The sequence below is a fragment of the Mirounga angustirostris genome, unplaced genomic scaffold (assembly GCF_029215605.1).
Source record: "Mirounga angustirostris isolate CCGP_5_RB_7025 unplaced genomic scaffold, mMirAng1.0.hap1 SCAF_17, whole genome shotgun sequence".
Classification (NCBI taxonomy): domain Eukaryota; kingdom Metazoa; phylum Chordata; class Mammalia; order Carnivora; family Phocidae; genus Mirounga; species Mirounga angustirostris.
The window spans coordinates 1315502-1336119 of NW_026991725.1; the positions used below are offsets into that span (position 1 = coordinate 1315502).

Below are 20618 nucleotides of genomic sequence, written 5' to 3' on the forward strand. Positions count from 1 at the left end.
TTTATTTATTTATTTAACAGAGAGAGATACAGCAAGAGAGGGAACACAAGCAGGGAGAGTGGGAGAGGGAGAAGCAGGCTTCCCGCCAAGCAGGGAGCCCGATGTGGGGCTCGATCCCAGGACCCTGGGATCATGACCTGAGCCGAAGGCAGACGCTTAACCGACTGAGCCACCCAGGCGCCCTCTAATTCCTTAGTTTTATAGATGGAGAAACTGAGACCTAAGAATTGAAGTGACCTTCAGTCCATGGCTAGTTGATAGCAGACTCCAGATTAGAGTCCAGATTTCTGAACTCCCATACTCTAGAATATTTTTGCTGTGGGTGATGGTGGAGCTTGGGTCCATGGTATCTCCCTGAAGTTTCCATGGTAGCCAGGTGGATAAAGCGCTCTTGCTTCCATCTGAGCATTGAGTTTTTCAGAATGATTGGTCAATTGATGGCTAAGATGGGAACATATAACTTTAGGCCAGAATTTAGAGCAGTTTCAAAGCTCCTTATTTTATTTTATTTTTTTAAAGATTTTATTTATTTGACAGAGACAGCGAGAGAGGGAACACAAGCAGGGGGAGTGGGAGAGGGAGAAGCAGGCTTCCCGCGGAGCAGGGAGCCCGATGTGGGACTTGATCCCAGGACCCTGGGATCATGACCTGAGCCAAAGGCAGATGCTTAACGACTGAGCCACCCAGGTGCCCCTCAAAGCTCCTTTCTTAGTTTCAGTTCCGTCTACTGGCTTTCTGCTCTCTTTTCATTGCCCCATTTATAAATAAGATCTTCAGTTTTGTTTTAAGGTTTCCACTTTAGGAACATTTTAACATTAAAATAATCATATTGGCACAAGTTTCTTAAAAAGTTAAATGTAAATATCATATATGGGTAATATCATACGAAGACTTGCATGAGAATATTTAAAGCACCATTGTTCATGAGAGCCAAAAAGTGAAGGAATCCAAATGTTCATTAAGTGGTGAGTGGATAAACAAACCACTAATGAGGTTATTCCTATAATAGAATGTTATTTGGTCATGTAAAGGAATGAAGTACTGATACATGCTACACTATGGGTGAACCTCACAAAGGTTGTGGTAAGTAAAAGAATCAAGACATAAAGGCCACATATTGTATGATTTTATTTAGTTGAAATGTCCACAAGAAGCAAATCTGTGGAGACAGAAAGTACATTAGTGGTTGCCTAGAGCTGACAGTGGAAATAAGGAATGGCTTGCAAATGGGCATGAGGTATCTTTTTTGGGGTGATGGAAGTGTTCTAAAACTGGATTGTAATGGTTGCCCAACTCTTAATATAATAAAAACTTGAATTGTATACTTAGGAATTTTGTGTAAATTATACCTCAGTAAAGCTGCTAAAAATAGTTACCTTTTAAAATTGTTATCTATAATATTTAAGTATCTTACCTTGTTTTCATTATTAAGCATTTTATACTGCTTTCTTTCCACTTTTAAATATGATTTTTAAAAAGTGCTAAAGTCAAATAATGTTAACGATAATAATAAAAATAGCCATTGTTTGTATAATAGTTACTACGTACTGGGCATTATGCTAACTTTTCTCAGATTATCTCACAGCAACACTATGATATAGGTATTATTATCCCCCTTTTACAGCTGAGGAAACAGTGTCATGGAGGTTAAATAACTTGTCCAAAGTCACATAACTAAGTAAGGAGACAGTCGGGCAGGAATTGGAACAGAGGCACTCCCGTCCTCCATGTTCCTTGTATGAAAATGCAGTGTTTTCAGTGGAAATTTATACTGCCTTTAATATACTGTGACTGTGTTAAGCACCCATATGTGTTTGCTGAATGCCCTACATAGCTCTTTATGTGTGGTCTCCTAGAGAATTCAGATGGGTGTTTGGTACTGTCTGGCCGCCATAGAACTTGTATAGCACCACGAATCTTACTAATCAGTTTTCTTTCTTTTTCTCCATTCCTCAGTCTTAATTTTAAAGACCCGGAAGCAGTCAGAGCTCTGACCTGTACTCTTCTAAAGGAAGATTTTGGACTTTCTATTGATATTCCGTTGGAAAGACTGATTCCTACAGTTCCCTTGAGACTCAACTACATTCATTGGGTGGAAGATCTGATTGGCCATCAGGACTCTGACAAAAATACTCTCCGAAGAGGAATTGACATAGGTATATATGGTTTTAAATTCTCTCTCTCTCTTTTTTTTTTAAGATTTTATTTACTTATTTTTGAGAGAGAGAGAGAGAGAGCATGAGCAAGGGGGTAGAGGGAGAAGCAGACTCCCCGCTGAGCAGGGAGCCGGATGCAGGTCTCGATCCCAGGACCCTGGTAGATGCCTAATCGACTGAGCCACCCAGATGCCCCGTCTTTAGCCCTTTCTTATTCAGCATCCTAACTCTAGGCAGTTTCATCCACATCTATGACTTTTTTCCACCTCCATGCAAATAACCCACAAATTTATGTACTCTGCCTACTCAGATCTTGAGCTCTAGTCCCAAATGTCAGAAATATGGATATCTCAAGAACATCTCAGACTTTGCCATGTCCAAGACCATGCTCATATTCTTTTCTTTCTGATCTTGGTCCTCTTTCTTCATTCCTTATTTCAGTGAATCTACCACAGTCCACCCTGTCATCCTTGATATTCCTTGATACATCTCCCCATTCTCACCAAGACTGTCTATCATCATTTCCTGGTTTTTTTTTAATTTTATTATGTTATGTTAATCACCATACATTACATTGTTAGTTTTTTTTTTTTAAGATTTTATTTATTTATTTGAGAGAGAGAGAATGAGAGAGAGCACATGAGAGGGGGGAGGGCCAGAGGGAGAAGCAGACTCCCTGCCGAGCAGGGAGCCCGATGCGGGACTCGATCCAGGGACTCCAGGATCATGACCTGAGCCGAAGGCAGTCGCTTAACCAACTGAGCCACCCAGGCGCCCTACATTGTTAGTTTTTGATGTAGTGTTCCATGATTCATCTTTTGCGTATAACACCCAATGCTCCATTCAATACGTGCCCTGCTGGCTTTGTCTCTTAAATATTTTTTGGGACGCCTGGGTGGCTCAGTTGGTTAAGTGTCTGCTTTCAGCTCAGGTCATGATCCCGGGGTCCTGGGATCAAGTCCTGCTCTTTGCTCAGTGGGGAATCTGCTTCTCCCTCTGCCTGCTGCTCCCCCTGCTTGTGCCTTCTGTCTGTCTCTTTCTCTGACAAATAAATAAATAAATACATCTTTAAAAAAGTTTTTTTTTTATCTAAAATTATTTATTTATTTATTTATAAAAGTATATTTCTTAAATCATCTACTTCTCTCCATCTCCAGTGTCACCATCTCAGTCCAAATCACTGTCATCTCTCATGGTCTGAAGAATTACTTTTTTGTTTTTTAAGATTTTATTTATTTGTCAGAGAGAGAGAGCACGCGTGCGTGCAGGCAGAGGGAGAAGCTGGCTCCCCACTGAGCAAGGAGCCCAACACGGGACTCAATCCCAGCACCCCAGGATCATGACCTGAGTTGAAGGCAGATGCTTAACCGACTGAGCCACCCAGGCATCCCCAGAATTACTTTTTAACTACTCTTCTCATCTACTCTGTTGCCTCTCCATTTCATTTTTCAGAAACTATGTATAAATCCATACCTGGTCACATGTTTATCACTTTCATGACTTCCTGTTGCTTCTGTGATAAACACCCAATACCCTAGCTTGGTCTGTTAGCATGTCCATTGTCTGTTCCCTGCCCTCTTCTTTGGGCCTCTCTAAGCCTCATCCAGTGTGCTTCCTTGTTTTTTACACTTGTGGTCTTTAGATCTTCTAATAAGTAAGGCACCATGATTTTAGGCCTTTGTACTGTTGTTCCCTCTGCCTGTAACTTCCCCACTCTTACCTTGTTAATCTCATTTATCCTGTAGTTGTCAACTCAAGCCTTATTCTCTCAAGAAAGCCTTCTCTGACCTTCTAGCAGAAGACAATTTCCTTGATTATGAGCTTTAGAAAACCATGTTTCTTCCTTCATGGTATTTGATTTATTTATTTATTTATTTTTAAAAGATTTTATTTATTTATTTGAGAGAGAGAGAGAGAATGAGAGAGAGAGAGCACATGAGAGGGGGGAGGGTCAGAGGGAGAAGCAGACTCCCTGCTTAGCAGGGAGCCCGATGCGGGACTTGGTCCCGGGACTCCAGGATCATGACCTGAGCTGAAGGCAGTCGCTTAACCAACTGAGCCACCCAGGCACCCGGTATTTGATTTATTTTTAACCACACATTGACTTGTCTGATTAATGTCTTTCTCGACCACTAGATTACCAAGTGCAGAGCCTGTTATTTTGTGCTTACTATAATATCCCAAGGCACAGCACAGTTTCTGGCACATAGTAGGTGTCCAATAAATAATTTGTTGAATGTTCATGGATAAATACATCATTCTTTTTTTTTAAAAAATACATTTATTGGGGCACTTGGGTGGCTCAGTCATTAAGCGTCTGCCTTTGGCTCAGGTCACTGAGCCCCGCATTGGACTCCTTGCTCTGTGGGAAGCCTGCTTCTCCCTCTCCCACTTCCCTGATTATGTTCCCTCTCTCGCTGTGTCTCTCTCTGTCCAATAAATAAATAAAAAATCTTTAAATAAAAAAATAAAGTAAAAAATACTATTATTTATTAGAGAATGAGAGCAAGAGAGATCACAGAGGGAAAGGGAGAAGCAGACTTGCCATTGAGCAGGGATCCTGATGTGGGGCTCAGTCCCAGGATCTGGAAATCATGACCTGAGCTGAAGGTAGACGCTCAACTGACTGAGCCACCCAGGCTCCCCTAAATACATCATTCTTCAACATTCAGTTTCTGAATGCCCCATATGAGCTAAGCACTATGTAAAAATGAGGGGTTTAGCGAAAGCTCTTCCCTTTTATGTTAATGGCACATTGGCTGATGGGTATAGAAAGCTTAAAAAGCATAAGAGCCTACTTGGTACTAATTTATTTTAATTATGCCTCAAACTGTCTAAAGTAACACTTGGGGATATAGGAGGTTAATGGATTTTAGCTCTTCACAAGGGGCACTCTTGCTGAAATCACATTCATTCTAATTAGGATTTTACATAAATTCTTCCCCCAGATTCCATCAGTTTGCTCTAATTCTATGATTATACACTTTCCATTTTTATTTATCATTACAAGGATTATTACCCATTTTAAAATGTCATTCAGCTCTCTGAGGGTGTTAGAATTCAAGTCTTTTTGGTCTTAAGAATTGAGAAATTTGATTTTTTTGGCAGAGGACATGTCCTTTACCTGTATTTATTACCCTGGAGGTACCTGATCTTTGGGCAGTTGAAGAAAAGTACTTTTTCTTTTTTGCTGTTTGCTTTTAAATGAGTTGAAGTATGAAAAGAAAGGCAGTTGTGTGAGAATCAAGGCTTGGCATCTGGTCCAGGTATTTTTTCCTACAGAGCTTCTTCCTTACTCTTAATGACCCTGGCTTACCAGAATGGCTAGCAGGGACTAAATTATTGTCGCCTCTGAGAGGAGCTTGAGTTCCCTTTACCACCCGTTCCTTTACTACTTCATACATCCCCAAGGAGGTGTTTGCCCAGTAGCCTCAGGGCCAGGATGATATAAGTAAACATGATAGGAAATATAGCAATCACGGTGACTGTCAAAGGGCTGTTAGTTATTGTACTGTCTTTTTTTTTTGTTAGAGATTTTTTTTTTTTTAAGATTTTATTTATTTGTCAGAGAGAGAGAGTGAGTGAGCAGAAGCAGGGGGAGCGGCAGGCAGAGGGAGAAGCAGCTGCTGAGCAAGGAGCCCGATGCGGGACTCGATCCCAGAACCCCTGGGATCGTGACCTGAGCCGAAGGCAGATGCTTAAGCAACTGAGCCACCAGGCACCCCTATTGTCCTGTCTTTTATCAGCCTGTTCAGAATACTTAATGGAGAAGCAGTACGATGACCCTGGGTTTCCTCTGGGTGAAGAGTATCTCCAGCCTTCATCTCTTCTTGCCAAATCCTTAGAAGACTAGACTGGCACCAAGATGTGGTCAGGGAAGAGCAGGCCTGGAGTGGCTGGTAGGTGCTGACCACCATAGGCCTTCAGGAGAATCACTGGCTTTTCTTCTCTTGAATGTGTGCTTTGGATCTTATTGGCCAAGATTAGTCAGTGGTCATAAAAGCAGAATTTGTGGTTAGTATATAGTCCAGTCCATGGTTGGGGGATACAAGTTTAGGACCAAACCCTAGTTGTCAAAGAATGATTTTTGCCTGGGGACGCCTGGGTGGCTCAGATCGTTAAGCATCTGCCTTCGGCTCAGGTCATGATCCCAGGGTCCTAGGGTCGAGCCCCACATCGGGTTCTGTGCTCAGCAGGGAGCCTGCTTCTCCCTCTCCCTCTGCCTGCCTGTCTGCCTACTTGTGATCTCTCTCTCTCTCTGTTAAATAAATAAAGTAAATCTAAAAAAAAAAAAGAGATTTTTGCCTGGAACATTTGCCTTCAAATGTCTCCCTTGAAACCATGGTGGGGCAAGCCAGTGATTGATGTTTTGGATCTGGATCAGGTATCTTTCCATGTCATCACATCTAAGAAATGAAATCTCTCTTTAGTTGTTTTTTGTTGTGGTTGTTGTTTTTAGTTTTTTTTTGTTTTAACTTTGATTTCCTTGAAGTAACAACTTACAGGTATGTGGGGAATTGGTCATTTAAATAATCTTAAAAATTTTATATCCTATGTATTTTTTTCTGCTTTTGGGGAACGGGATATACATTGATCTATTTTAAGCTTTGATTTCATTTAAGAAAATCGAGTTTTGTGTGAGATTAAAGTAAATTAACGTGTTTTGATAATTTTCTTTCTTTTTTTTTTTTTTAAAGATTTTTTATTTATTTATTTGAGAGAGAGAGAAAGCATGAGGTGGGGAGGGTCAGAGGGAGAAGCAGACTCCTCACTGAGCAAGGAGCCCGATGCGGGACTCGATCCCGGGACTCCAGGATCATGACCTGAGCCGAAGGCAGTCGCCCAACCAACTGAGCCACCCAGGCGCCCTGTTTTGATAATTTTCAATCAGTCCCGTAGTCCTTGATCACCAGCCTGGTAGCATACTTCATTTTACATACAACACACAAGAGAAGAGGTTGCAGTCCTCTAAGAAATTTGAATCCAGTTATGAGGTAAGACTGACATGCCTGAAATGACTAGAGAACCCAGCAGCTACAGTATGTATGTAATCAGGTACCAGCTTAGGATTTAAACTGTTAAGGTTACAAGAATTCTAAGAAGAGAAGAATGGTGTTTCGGCTTGTTATTCTCACCTCTCCCTCTGGTGTGTGCAGCATGTTTTGAATTTTCGTTTTACTAGGTACTGGGGCATCCTGCATCTATCCTCTACTTGGAACAACCTTAAATGGCTGGTATTTCCTTGCAACAGAAGTAGATGACATGTGCTTCAACTATGCGAAGAAAAATGTGGAACAGAATAATTTATCTGATCTTATAAAAGGTTAGCTCTACAGAATAAATATCCCTTTCAAACATTGTTTATTAACCTGTTTTTATAATTTAACACATCTCATTTTTTGCTTTAATAATCAGACTTTGGTAATTTTAAAAAATATGGTATATTGTGGAAGGAAAAATAAAATAAGATAAAACAGAGAGGGAGGCAAACCATAAGAGACTCTTAACGATAGAGAACAAACTGAGGGTTGCTGTAGGGGAGGTGGGTGAGGGATGGGCTAACTGGGTGATGGGGATTAAGGATGAGCACTGGGTGTTACATGTAAGTGATTAATCACTAAATTCTACTGAAACTAATACTACACTGTATGTTAACTAACTTGAATTTAAATAAAATCTTGGAAGAAGAAAATAAATGAAACAAGTAGAACAGAAAAAAAATAAGGTACATTGTAATGGGGTTTTCAGCTTTGTTATCAGAGTTAACTCAGAAGGAAATACGGTAAATATAGTTGATCCTCATAATTTGTGGATTCTGTATTTGTGAATTTCCGTGCTTGGGGTTATGTTTAACCCCAAAATCAATAGTCGAGGTACTTTTTAGGGTCATTTACGGACATGTGCAGAGTGGCAAAAAATTTGAGTCATCCAACACGCATGTTCCCAGCTGAAATTGAACAAGGTGATGCTCTGCCTTTTTGTTTCACCTCTCTGCTATAAACAAGTGTCCTTTTCATAGTCTATTAAATGTCACTTTTTTTTTTTCATTTTTGTACTTTTTCTTGGTGATTTTGCTGTTTGAAATGGCCCCTAAACATACTGCTTAAGTGGTATCTAGTAGGTGTTCCTTCAACATAAGAAGAATGTGACAAACCTTACAGGGAAAATACATGGGTTAGATAAGCTTCATTCAGACATGAGTTCTAGTGCTGTAGGCCGTCATTTCAGTATTAATCAGCAGTGTATGTCAAATAAGGTGTCTTTTAAAAATAAATAAAGTGTCTTTAAACAGAAACACACATAAAATAAAATTATATATTGATCAGTTGTTGAGAATGTTTGACCAGAGGCTCATAGTTACCTAACCTTACATTTCTCTTAGGAGCCATTGGTTCCAATTCAGTGTTCATGGTGACTTTATAAAACATAACTACCACGAATAATGGAAATCAACTGTACATGAAGTAACCTAGTCACCAAGATTTTATTTTTTATCATTTTAGAGAGAGAGAGAGCACAAGCGGAGGGAGGGGTAGAGGGAGAGGGAGAAAAGCAGACTCCCTGCCAAGCAGGGAGCCCTATGTGGGGCTCGATTTTCCTATCCTGGGATCATGACCTGAGCTGAAACCAAGAGTTGGATGCTTAACCGACTGAGCTACCCAGGTGCCCTGTCACCAGGATTTTAAAAGGGAAACGCTGCTGTTGATTAAAGTATACCATCTTTTTTATTTCAGTACATGGAACTGTGCCACAGATAGTCAAGTCCCCTTAGTGACCAGTTACTTTTAATTTTGTGCTTACTGTATATTTGAAGAGCTGTTCATATCTTTTTTTCATTAAAGAGAATTTATGTCTCTTTATGGAAGAACAAGGCTTTTCTTACTAGTGTTAAGCATATCATTATAAGGGGAGATACTAACATTGTTAACGTGTTTTTCAGTTGTCCATTTCTGTGTTACAAATTACTCCAAAATCTAGCAACTTTAAACAAATATTTATCTCATAGATTGTGTGGGCCGGAAATTTGGGCATGGCCTACTTGGGTGGTTCTGGTTTAGTCTGATGAGTTTGCAGTCATCTGAAGGATTGACTGGGGATAAGAGATTTGCTCCCAAGAAGGTTCATATAATTTGGCCATTGGTAGTAGGCTAGATTCATTCACATGGATCTCTCCTCTAGGTTACTTGAGCAACCTTACAGTGTGTCAGCCTGGCTTCTCTTAGTGCAAGTAATTCAAGAAATAGGGCAAGGAGGAAGCCATTTTTCTTTTATGACCTAGCCTCAGAAGTGACATCCTTTCACTTCATATTCATTCTGTTCAATAAAAGTGAGTCACTGAGTACAGCCTATACTCAAGGAGAGGGAAATTAAACTCCACCCATTGAAGAAACTAGTGTCATAGAATCTGTGGTTATTTGAAAACTACCACAGCATTAATAGTAGTTAACAGTTCCTGTTTTTTCTCCTAGTGGTAAAAGTACCACAGAAGACACTCCTGATGGATGCTCTTAAAGAAGAATCTGAGATAATCTATGATTTTTGCATGTGCAACCCTCCCTTTTTTGCCAATCAGTTGGAAGCCAAGGTAAAGTACCTTCTGATTTAAGACAAATGACTAGGGGCACCTGGGTGGCTCATTTGGTTAAGCGTCGTTGTTTTCGGCTTAGGTCATGATCCCAGGGTCCTGGAATCGAGCCCCATGTTGGGCTTCCTGCTCAGTGAGGAGCCTGCTTCTCCTTCTCCCTCTGCTGCTCCTCCCCCTGCTTGTGCTCGCTCTCTCAGATCAATCAATAAATAAAATCTTTAAAAAAAAAGATAATAGACTATTTAAGTTGTTGATGTTTGCAAAGATAAGAGCAGACAACAGCTTTTAATTTGGAAGCTATATCAGGATGTTTCTGGTATCAAGCACCTGAGGACTCAATTCATATTGACTTAATAAAGGAAGTGTATTGGCTTACATATCTGAGAAATCCAGCAGCAGTATATTTTAGGTATATATGAAGATATATACATAAAAGTACCCATGCCATAAATGTAAATTGGCTTTTCCAAAGTGAACACTCCTGTGGAACCAGCATCCAGATGAAGAAATAGAATGTTACTAGCATCAGAACCAAAATTCTTTTTATATGCGTTTTATTGAGATATAATTCACATGCCATACAATTTACCCACTTAAAGGGTAGAATTTAATTATTCTTAGTATATTCACAGAGTTGTACAGCTATCATCACAGTCCATTTTAGAACATTTTCATCACTCCCCTACCCCCCCATCCCCATTAGCAGTTACTCTGTTTCCCACAGCTCCTGTAGTCCTAGGTAACCACCAGTCTACTTTCTGTCTTTATGGATTTGCCTGTTTTGGACATTTCATGTAAGTGGAATCATAAAATATGTGGTTTTTTGTTACTGACTTTCACTAAACATAGTACATTTTCAAGGTTCATCCATATTGTAGCATGTATCAGTACTTAATTTCTTTTTATTGCCAAATAATATTCCATTGTATGGAAATACCACATTTTATTTATCCATCCATTCATTGATGGACATTTGGGTTGTCTTTACTTTTTGGCTATTATGAATAATGCTAATGTGAGCATTCATGTACACGTTTGTGTAGACATTTCTCCTTGGTATATACCTAGGAGTGGAATTGCTGAGTCAAAAGGTAACTCTGTTTAGTTGTTTGAGGGACTGCCAGACTATTTTCCAAAGTGGCTGCATCATTTTTCATTCTACCAGCAGCAGTGTATGAGGGTTCCACTTTCCAGTTTCTCCACATGCTTGTCAACACTTATTATATGTTGTCTTGATCATAGCCATCCTAGTGGGTATGAAGTGGTATCTCATCTGGGTTTTGATGTTTATTTCCTTGATGGTTAATTATGTTGAACACCTTTTCATGTGCTTATTGGCAATTTGTATATCTTCTTTTGAGAAATGACTGTTCAGATCCTTTACCCATTTAAAACTTGGATTATTTTTCTTTTTATTATTGTTGTAAGAATTCTTTATGTATTCTAGACATAAGTCCCTTATTAGATTTATTTATTTATTTATTTTTTCCTTATTAGATTTATTATTTGCAAACATTTTCTCCTGTGGGTTGTCTTTTCACTTTTTTTAAGATTTTATTTATTTGAGAGAGAGAGAGTGTGAGAGCAAGAGCACAAGCGTGGAGTCGGAGGGGGGGCAAGTCAGAAGGAGAGGGAGAAGAGGGAGAAGAAGGCTCCTGGCTGAGTAGGGAGCCTGACTCAGGGCTCAATCCCAGGACCCTGGGATCATGACCCAGGCCGAAGGCAGATGCTTAACCCACTGAGCCACCTAGGCGCCTCATATTTTCACTTTCTTGATGTCCTTTGCAGCCTATAAGTTAAATTTTAAGGAGTACAATTTCTGTAAGAGACCATTGCCTAATCGAAGGTCATGAAGATTTACTTCTATGTTTTCTTTGGAAATTTTATGATTTTAGCTTTTATATTTAGATCTTTGCTTTATTTGAGTTAATTTTTTAATATGATTTGAGGTAGGAGGGGATTAAATATTTAAATTTAAAAAGTGAGATCATAAGAGTACTAGAAGAAAACATAAGTAAATATTTATATAATCTTTGGGTGCAATATTTTCTGTGCATGATACCAAGACAAAAATATAAAGAAAAGTGACAGATTAGGCTACATAAAAAAGGTAAAGTTTTTATATGTTAAATCACAAAGATGGAAGGTAAAAAAGACCCTGGGGAAGAATATTAGCATGAATGCAGTTGCTTAAAATGTAATATTATAATGGCTGTATGATTTTTAAATCCTAGATTTAGCATGATATTTGGAAACTAAATTACATCTAAGCATTCCTTTTTTTTTTTTTTTTTTAAAGATGAGACAGAGAGAATGAGAGAGAGAGAGCACATGAGAGGGGGGAGGGTCAGAGGGAGAAGCAGGCTCCCTGCCGAGCAGGGAGCCCGATGCGGGACTCGATCCAGGGACTCCAGGATCATGACCTGAGCCGAAGGCAGTCGCTTAACCAACTGAGCCACCCAGGCGCCCCACATCTAAGCATTCTTACTTTGAACTACATTACAGTCAAAGACTTGGTCTTATGGTGTAAAAATTTTTCACCACATGTTGTTGTTGTCGTGCAGGGAGTAAACTCTCGAAATCCTCGGAGACCTCCACCTAGTTCTGTAAATACAGGAGGTATCACAGAAATCATGGCAGAAGGAGGTGAATTAGAGTTTGTTAAAAGGATCATCCATGACAGTTTACAACTTAAAAAAAGATTAAGGTAAGTTAGTTATTACAACACAGGACTATTTTCTCCCCATGTAATTCTAAAAGAAGCCATGTCACTTAGAGGAAATGTAATCATAGTAGTCTGAAGAATAAACAGATGAAGATGGAAAAGATTGCAGATTCCACAGGCTGTAAAGACCCTGTTTCTGAGGATGCTCTTATGCTTTTAATTGATTTGTTTTCCTTGTACTACATGGATAGAAAGGAGGAAAATACTGTATGATTGTATTGCTCCCGTTGGCATGGTGCTGTGGTGGAACAAAACTGATTCAAATATGGCTTTTGATTAGAAAACAGATGGGTTCAGATCTGTCCCATGAACCGGAATAAATTTGTTGCCTAGTCCTTGATGCAATTACGTTCTTGGAATCAGTCTCCCAAACAATGACAGATGTGAGGACATTGAACTGTCAAGAACTTAATGAAGGGAAACTGAGATCACTAACCAGTTCCAGAGGAGAGTTAAGGCTATTCCTTTTTAAAAGCTAATTATTTCAGACAACACACCTGTCATTAAGCAGCATAAGGTACTCGAAAAGTGCTATTTGTCTCGCTTGACTTCTCACCCTGCCAAGTGTTGTTGAAATGATGGGTAATGTGATAGTTCAAAAGTGAAAGGGTTTATAACCCTAGGATTTAGTTTTGGGACATAGAGACGATTTTTTTTAAATTTTGATAAAATACACATAACATGAAATTTATAGTTTTAACATGAAACTGTATATTTTAAAGTATATAGTTTAGTAGCGTTAAGTACATTTATATTGTTACGCAGCTAATCTCCAGAACTCTTTCTTACAAAACTTAAACTCTCTACACATTAAACAGCAATCCCTCATTCCTCCCTTTCACCCCAACGTCTGGCAAACACAGTTCTGTCTCTGTGAATTCGATTATTCTAGGGACTTTTTATAGTGTTTGTCCTTTCGTGACTGGCTTCTTTCACTTACCATAGTGTGTCGTCAGTTTTCATCCATGTTATAGCATATATCACAATTTCCTTCCTTTTTAAGGTTGAATAATATTAATATTCCATTGTATGTATATACCACATTTTGTTTATTCATTTATCTTTTGATGGACATTTGGGTTGCTTTCCCCTTTTGGCTATTGTGAATAATGTTGCTGTGAACAAAGGAGTGCAAATATCTCGTAAGACCCTGCTTTCAATTCTTTTGTATATAAACCCAGTGAAATTGCCAGATAAGGAACACTTTTTTCTTTTTCTTCTGGATTTATATGTGTTTAAAGCTGCTTATTTTACTTAAAGGCCAATTCCAAAACAATGAATATCCTAATTTGTTAAATGTGAGTTTATACATTTGCGGGAAGCAACTGGATTATTGGGTGGTTTGCCTCTCAAGATTTACACATCGTTGAAGCCAAAGGTTAATAAATTTCTTCATTAAATTGATTTCTTCAAAGACCTATTAGGGTATGAAGAAGAAAGTGACTTAAGTTACACTGAGCATTGAGAAGAGTTTGAATAAGTAAAATAAGCTTAAAGGAGGTAACAAAGCACTGAAACTGTGAAAAGAGGTAACCGGGGCCATGTGGCTGCTTCAGAATCTACTGTCGGCTTTTGAGGGACTGGAGCCGACCAGGAAAATGGGGAAGGTTGTTTTCAGGAGGCTTTTAATTGGTAAATTTCTATTATTTCTGAAGTCCCATTCGAACTACAAAAGTGTGTTTTATTTTTATTTTTTTAAGGAGGTGGTGTAGGGCAGAGGGAGAGGGAGAGAGAATCTTAAGCAGACTCCATCCCCAGCATGGAGCCCTGATATGGGGCTCGATCTCACAACCCTGAGATCATGACCTGAGCCGAAATCAAGAGTCACTCAGAAGCTTAACCGACAAGCTACCCAGGCGCCCCAGAACTTCAAAAATATGTTTTGAAGGAACACCATTATTTTTATTTTTTTAAGATTTTATTTATTTGTCAGAGAGAGAGGTGGGGAGTGGCAGGCAGAGGGAGAAGCAGGCTCCCCACTGAGCAGGGATCCCAACACAGGGCTCCATCCCAGGACCCTGGGATCATGACCTGAGCCAAAGGCAGATAATTAACTGACTGAACCACCCGGGCACCCCAGGCACAGCAGGGAGAGAAATTGATTACTATGTTCCAAGTCTGCCTATACCTGGCTCAGTGGCAGCCCCCAAATTGAATGAAAGGTACATGTTTGCTAGGAAGGATAAATTGCTAGAGCCCATCATATCTCGTGAGAGTTGACCATTTTGAACTTGGTATCATAGATGGAAAACATTGTCCATTTATGATTTATTTAAACATAGGGTTCAGCAGTCTTGTCTGCTCTATTAGGACGCAGGCAGTTTGAGAGAGATAATAAAAGGAAAAGAAGAAATTAACTCATTTTTATTGAAAAGAGACTAAAACAATGTTTTTTGAGAGTATTTCTCATTGTTTACAATTTCACATTTGTTCCATGTTGATTTTCATTTGTACATAGTATCAGTTCGTGTCCTCCTACATATTTTTATAGTTGACATAATGTTTGTACCACTCTGCAACTCTCAAATTTTAGAATGCTGTGAAAACTGCATGTAGCCAAACCTTGGAGATACTGTGGGTTTGGTTCTAGACCACAGCAATGAAGTGAATATTGCAATATGAAGCAAGTTAAATGAATGGTCTCCTGGTACATATGTTATATGCACATACAGCTATACTATAGTAAATGTGTAGCATTATATCTAAAAAATGTACAGACCTTATTAAAAATACTTCATTGCTAAAAAATGCTGACTCATCTGAGCTTTCAATGAGTTGTAAGCTCTCTGCTGGTGGGGGAATTTTGTCTCGGTGTTGATGGCTGCTCACTGGTGGTGGCTGAAGGTTGGAGTGGCTATGGCAGTTTCTTTAAATAAGGCAACAATGAAGATTGCTGCGTTGATTGACTCTTTCACACCATTTCTCTGTAGAATGCGATGCTGTTTGATAACATTCCACTCACAGCAGAACTTCTTTCAAAATTAGAGTGAATTCTCTCAAACCCTGCTGCCACCTCTTTTTTTTTTTTTTTTAAGATTTTGTTTATTTGACAGAGAGAGACACAGCGAGAGAGGGAACACAAGCAGGGAGAGTGGGAGAGGGAGAGAAGCAGGCTCCCCGCCTAGCAGGGAGCCCGATGCAGGACTCGATCCCAGGACCCTGGGATCATGACCTGAGCCGAAGTTAGCCGCTTAACGACTGAGCCACCTAGGTGCCCCCTTGCTGCCACTTCTATACTAAATTTATGTAAAATTCTAAATCCTTTGTTGTTATTTCAACAGTCTTCATAGCATCTTCACTAGGAATAGATTCTAGCTCAAGAAACTACTTTCTTTGCTCATCCAGAAGAAGCATCTCCTTATCCATTCAAGTTTTATCATGAGATTGCAGCTATTGAGTCACATCTTCAAGTTCTCTTGTAATTCTGATTCTCTTGCGATTTGCACCACATCTGTGGTTACTTCCTCCACTAAATCTTAAGTCCCCAAAAGTCATTCATGCGGGATGGAATCAGCTTCATTCCAAACTTTTGTTAATGTTGTTATTTTGACCTCTTTCCGTGAATCCCAAATGTTCTTAATGGCATCTAGAATGGTGAAGCCTTTCCAGAAGGTATTCAGTATACTTTGTCCAGATCCATGAGAGGAATCACTATCTATGACAGCTAGAGCTTTATGAAAGGTATTTCTTTTTTTTTTTTGCACTTTAAATATATATAATTTTATTTGTTAATTATACCTCTGTAAAGCTGAATTTTTTTAAAAAATTTTTTTATTGTTACGTTAATCCCCATACATTACATCATTAGTTTTAGATCTAGTGTTCCATGATTCATTGTTTGTGCATAACACCCAGTGCTCCATGCAGAACGTGCCCTCCTCAACACCCATCACCAGGCTAACCCATCCTCCCACCCCCCTCCCCTCTAGAACCCTCAGTTTGTTTTTCAGAGTCCATCGTCTCTCATGGTTCGTCTACCCCTCCGATTTCCCCCCCTTCATTCTTCCCCTCCTGCTATCTTCTTCCTTTTTTTTTTTCTTAACATATATTGCATTATTTGTTTCAGAGGTATAGATCTGAGATTCAACAGCCTTGCACAATTCACAGTGCTTACCAGAGCACATACCCTCCCCAGTGTCTGTCTCCCAGCCACCCCATCCCTCCCACGCCACCCCCCACTCCAGCAACCCTCAGTTTGTTTCCTGCAATTAAGAATTCCTCATATCAGTGAGGTCATATGATACATGTCTTTCTCTGTTTGACTTATTTCGCTCAGCATAATACCCTCCACTTCCATCCACGTCGTTGCCAATGGCAAGATCTCATTCCTTTTGATGGCTGCATAATATTCCATTGTGTATATATACCACCTCTTCTTTATCCATTCATCTGTCGATGGACATCTTGGCTCTTTCCACAGTTTGGCTATTGTGGACATTGTTGCTATAAACATTGGGGTGCACGTACCCTTTCGGATCCCTACATTTGTATCTTTGGGGTAAATACCCAGTAGCGCAATTGCTGGATCATATGGTAGCTCTATTTTCAACTTTTTGAGGAACCGCCATACAGTTTTCCAGAGTGGCTGCACCAGCTTGCGTTCCCACCAACAGTGTAGGAGGGTTCCCCTTTCTCCGCATCCCCGCCAACATCTGTCGTTTCCTGACTTGTTCATTTTAGCCATTCTGACTGGTGTGAGGTGGTATCTCATTGAGGTTTTGATTTGGATTTCCCCGATGCCGAGCGATATTGAGCACTTTTTCATGTGTCTGTTGGCCATTTGGATGTCTTCTTTGGAAAAATGTCTGTTCATGTCTTCTGCCCATTTCTTGATTGGATTCTTTGTTCTTTGGGTGTTGAGTTTGATGAGTTCTTTATAGATTTTGGATACTAGCCCTTTATCTGATATGTCATTTGCAAATATCTTCTCCCATTCTGTCGGTTGTCTTTTGGTTTTGTGGACTGTTTCCTTTGCTTTGCAAAAGCTTTTTATCTTGATGAAGTCCCAATAGTTCATTTTTGCCCTTGCTTCCCTTGCCTTTGGCGATGTTTCTAGGAAGAAGTTGCTGCGGCTGAGGTCAAAGAGGTTGCTGCCTGTGTTCTCCTTTAGGATTTGGATGGACTCCTGTCTCACATTGAGGTCTTTCAACCATTTGGAGTCTATTTTTGTGTGTGGTGTAAGGAAATGGTCCAGTTTCATTCTTCTGCATGTGGCTATCCAATTTTCCCAACACCATTTGTTGAAGAGACTTGTCCTTTTTCCATTGGACATTCTTTCCTGCTTTGTCGAAGATTAGTTGACCATAGAGTTGAGGGTCCATTTCTGGGCTCTCTATTCTGTTCCATTGATCTTTGTACCTGTTTTTGTGCCAGTACCATGCTGTCTTGATGATGACAGCTTTGTAATAGAGCTGGAAGTCTGGAATTGTGATGCTTTGCTTTTCTTTTTCAACATTTCTCTGGCTATGTGGGGTCTTTTCTGGTTCCATACAAATTTTAGGATTATTTGTTCCATTTCTTTGAAAAAAGTGGATGGTATTTTGATGTGGATTGCATTGAATGTGTAGATTGCTCTAGGTAGCATTGACATCTTGATCTGTTTCTAATGATTGATTTTTTTTATCCTGGTTGCAGGTAATTTTCCTGCTTCTTTTAATATCTGGTCATTTTTATTGGATGCTAGACATTGCAAATCTTATGTTTTGGGGTGCTGGATTTCATTGTGTTCCTTTAAAGAATGTCAGATTCTGATGCTTACTTAAGTTACTTGTGATTTTTGAGCCTTTTGAGTTTTACTTTTAAGCTTCAATAGGGTAAATATAGAATAGCCTCTAGACTCATTACAAAGCAGTATACTTTCTAGGACTCCACTAGATAGATGCCCCTTTTATTAACAAGGGCTTTCTGCTCTGGCCAGTAGAACTGCAAACTAGTCTAGCTATGTCTGGACTCCAGGAATTGTTCAGCTTATTGCTTTTGGGGATTTTTTTTTTTTTTTTAATATTTATTTATTTTAGAGAGAGAGTTTGGGGGGGAAGAGAATCCTTAAGCAGACTCCTTGTTGAGTGTGTAGCCCAACACAGGGCTTGGTCCCAGGACCCTGACATCATGACCAGAGGGGAAATCAAAGTTGGATGTTTAATTGATTGAGCCACTCAGGAGCCACTCTGGGAATTTTTTCCCCTAGTTTCATGGAGTTCCACCTCACAGGTACAAATCCTTATTCTGTAAAATATTCCAGGGAACTTTTCTGTGGATGCCTAGAATTCTCTCTCTATGCAAGTCCTTCCTGTCTTGTATTTTGCTCTTCAAATCCTTACTGCCTGGGCCTTTGAAATCCAGGCTCTTGCTCACCAATTCAAGATTATTGGGCTCCAGATATGGACCCTCAACTCTATGGTCAACTAATCTTTGACAAAGCAGCAAAGAATGTCCAATGGAAAAAACAGTCTCTTCAACAAATGGTGTTGGGAAAATTGGACAGCCACACGCAGAAGAATGAAACTGGACCATTTCCTTATACCACACACAAAAATAGACTCCAAATGGTTGACAGAGACAGGAGTCCCATCAAAATCCTAAAGGAGAACACAGGCAGCAACCTCTTCGACCTCAGCCGCAGCAACTTCTTCCTAGAAACATCGCCAAAGGCAAGGGAAGCAAGGGCAAAAATGAACTATTGGGACTTCATCAAGATAAAAAGCTTTTGCACAGCAAAAGAAACAGTCAACAAAACCAAAAGACAACCGACAGATGGGAGAAGATACTTGCAAATGACATATCAGATAAAGGGCTAGTATCCAAAATCTATAAAGAACTTATCAAACTCAACACCCAAAGAACAAATGATCCAATCAAGAAATGGGCAGGGGCGCCTGGGTGGCTCAGTTGTTAAGCGTCTGCCTTCGGCTCGGGTCATGATCCCAGGGTCCTGGGATCGAGCCCCGCATCGGGCTCCCTGCTCCGTGGGAAGCCTGCTCCTCCCTCTCCCACTGCTTATGTTCCCTCTCTTGCTGTCAAATAAATAAAATCTTTAAAAAAAAAAAAAGAATATGATCATTTCTCAACTGGTGGAATCCTTTTAAAGAAAAAAAAAAAAAGAAAGAAATGGCAGAAGACATGAACAGACATTTTTCCAAAGAAGACATCCAAATGGCCAACAGACACATGAAAAAGTGCTCAATATCGCTCGGCACCAGGGAAATCCAAATCAAAACCTCAATGCGATACCACCTCACACCAGTCAGAATGGCTAAAATGAACAAGTCAGGAAACGACAGATGTTGGCGGGGATGCGGAGAAAGGGGAACCCTCCTACACTGTTGGTGGGAATGCAGGCTGGTGCAGCCACTCTGGAAAACAGTATGGCGGTTCCTCAAAAAGTTGAAAATAGAGCTACCATATGATCCAGCAATTGCACTACTGGGTATTTACCCCAAAGATACAAATGTAGGGATCCAAAGGGGTACGTGCACCCCGATGTTTATAGCAGCAATGTCCACAATAGCCAAACTGTGGAAAGAGCCAAGATGTCCATCGACAGATGAATGGATAAAGAAGAGGTGGTATATATACACAATGGAATATTATGCAGCCATCAAAAGGAATGAGATCTTGTCATTTGCAATGACGTGGATGGAAGTGGAGGGTATTATGCTGAGCGAAATAAGTCAGAGAAAGACATGTATCATATGACCTCACTGATATGAGGAATTCTTAATCTCAGGAAACAAACTGAGGGTTGCTGGGGTGGGGGGTGGCGTGAGAGGGATGGGGTGACTGAGTGATAGACACTGGGGAGGGTATGTGCTCTGGTAAGCGCTGTGAATTGTGCAAGGCTGTTGAATCTCAGATCTGTACCTCTGAAACAAATAATGCAATATATGTTAAGAAAAAAAAAAAAGAAGAAGATGATAGCGGGGGGAGCGGAGAATGAAGGGGGGGAAATCAGAGGGGGAGACGAACCATGAGAGATGATGGACTCTGAAAAACAAACTGAGGGTTCTAGAGGGGAGGGGGGTGGGAGGATGGGTTAGCCTGGTGATGGCTATTAAAGAGGGCACGTTCTGCACGGAGCACTGGGTGTTATGCACAAACAATGAATCATGGAACACTACATCTGAAACTAATGATGTAATGTATGGTGATTAAC

The 20618-nt window shown here is 40.0% G+C and overlaps 1 protein-coding gene across 1 annotated transcript in view; it reads left to right on the top strand.

Annotated features, from left to right (window-relative positions):
• METTL16 (methyltransferase 16, RNA N6-adenosine) overlaps positions 1-20618 on the top strand; it is a 75952-nt gene that overhangs the window by 28182 nt on the left and 27152 nt on the right. Inside the window, exons 3-6 of the mRNA XM_045889645.3 lie at positions 1957-2156; positions 7339-7479; positions 9626-9741; positions 12306-12448. Coding sequence (XP_045745601.1) covers positions 1957-2156; positions 7339-7479; positions 9626-9741; positions 12306-12448 — 600 coding nt within the window. The remainder of the gene's footprint in view (positions 1-1956; positions 2157-7338; positions 7480-9625; positions 9742-12305; positions 12449-20618) is intronic.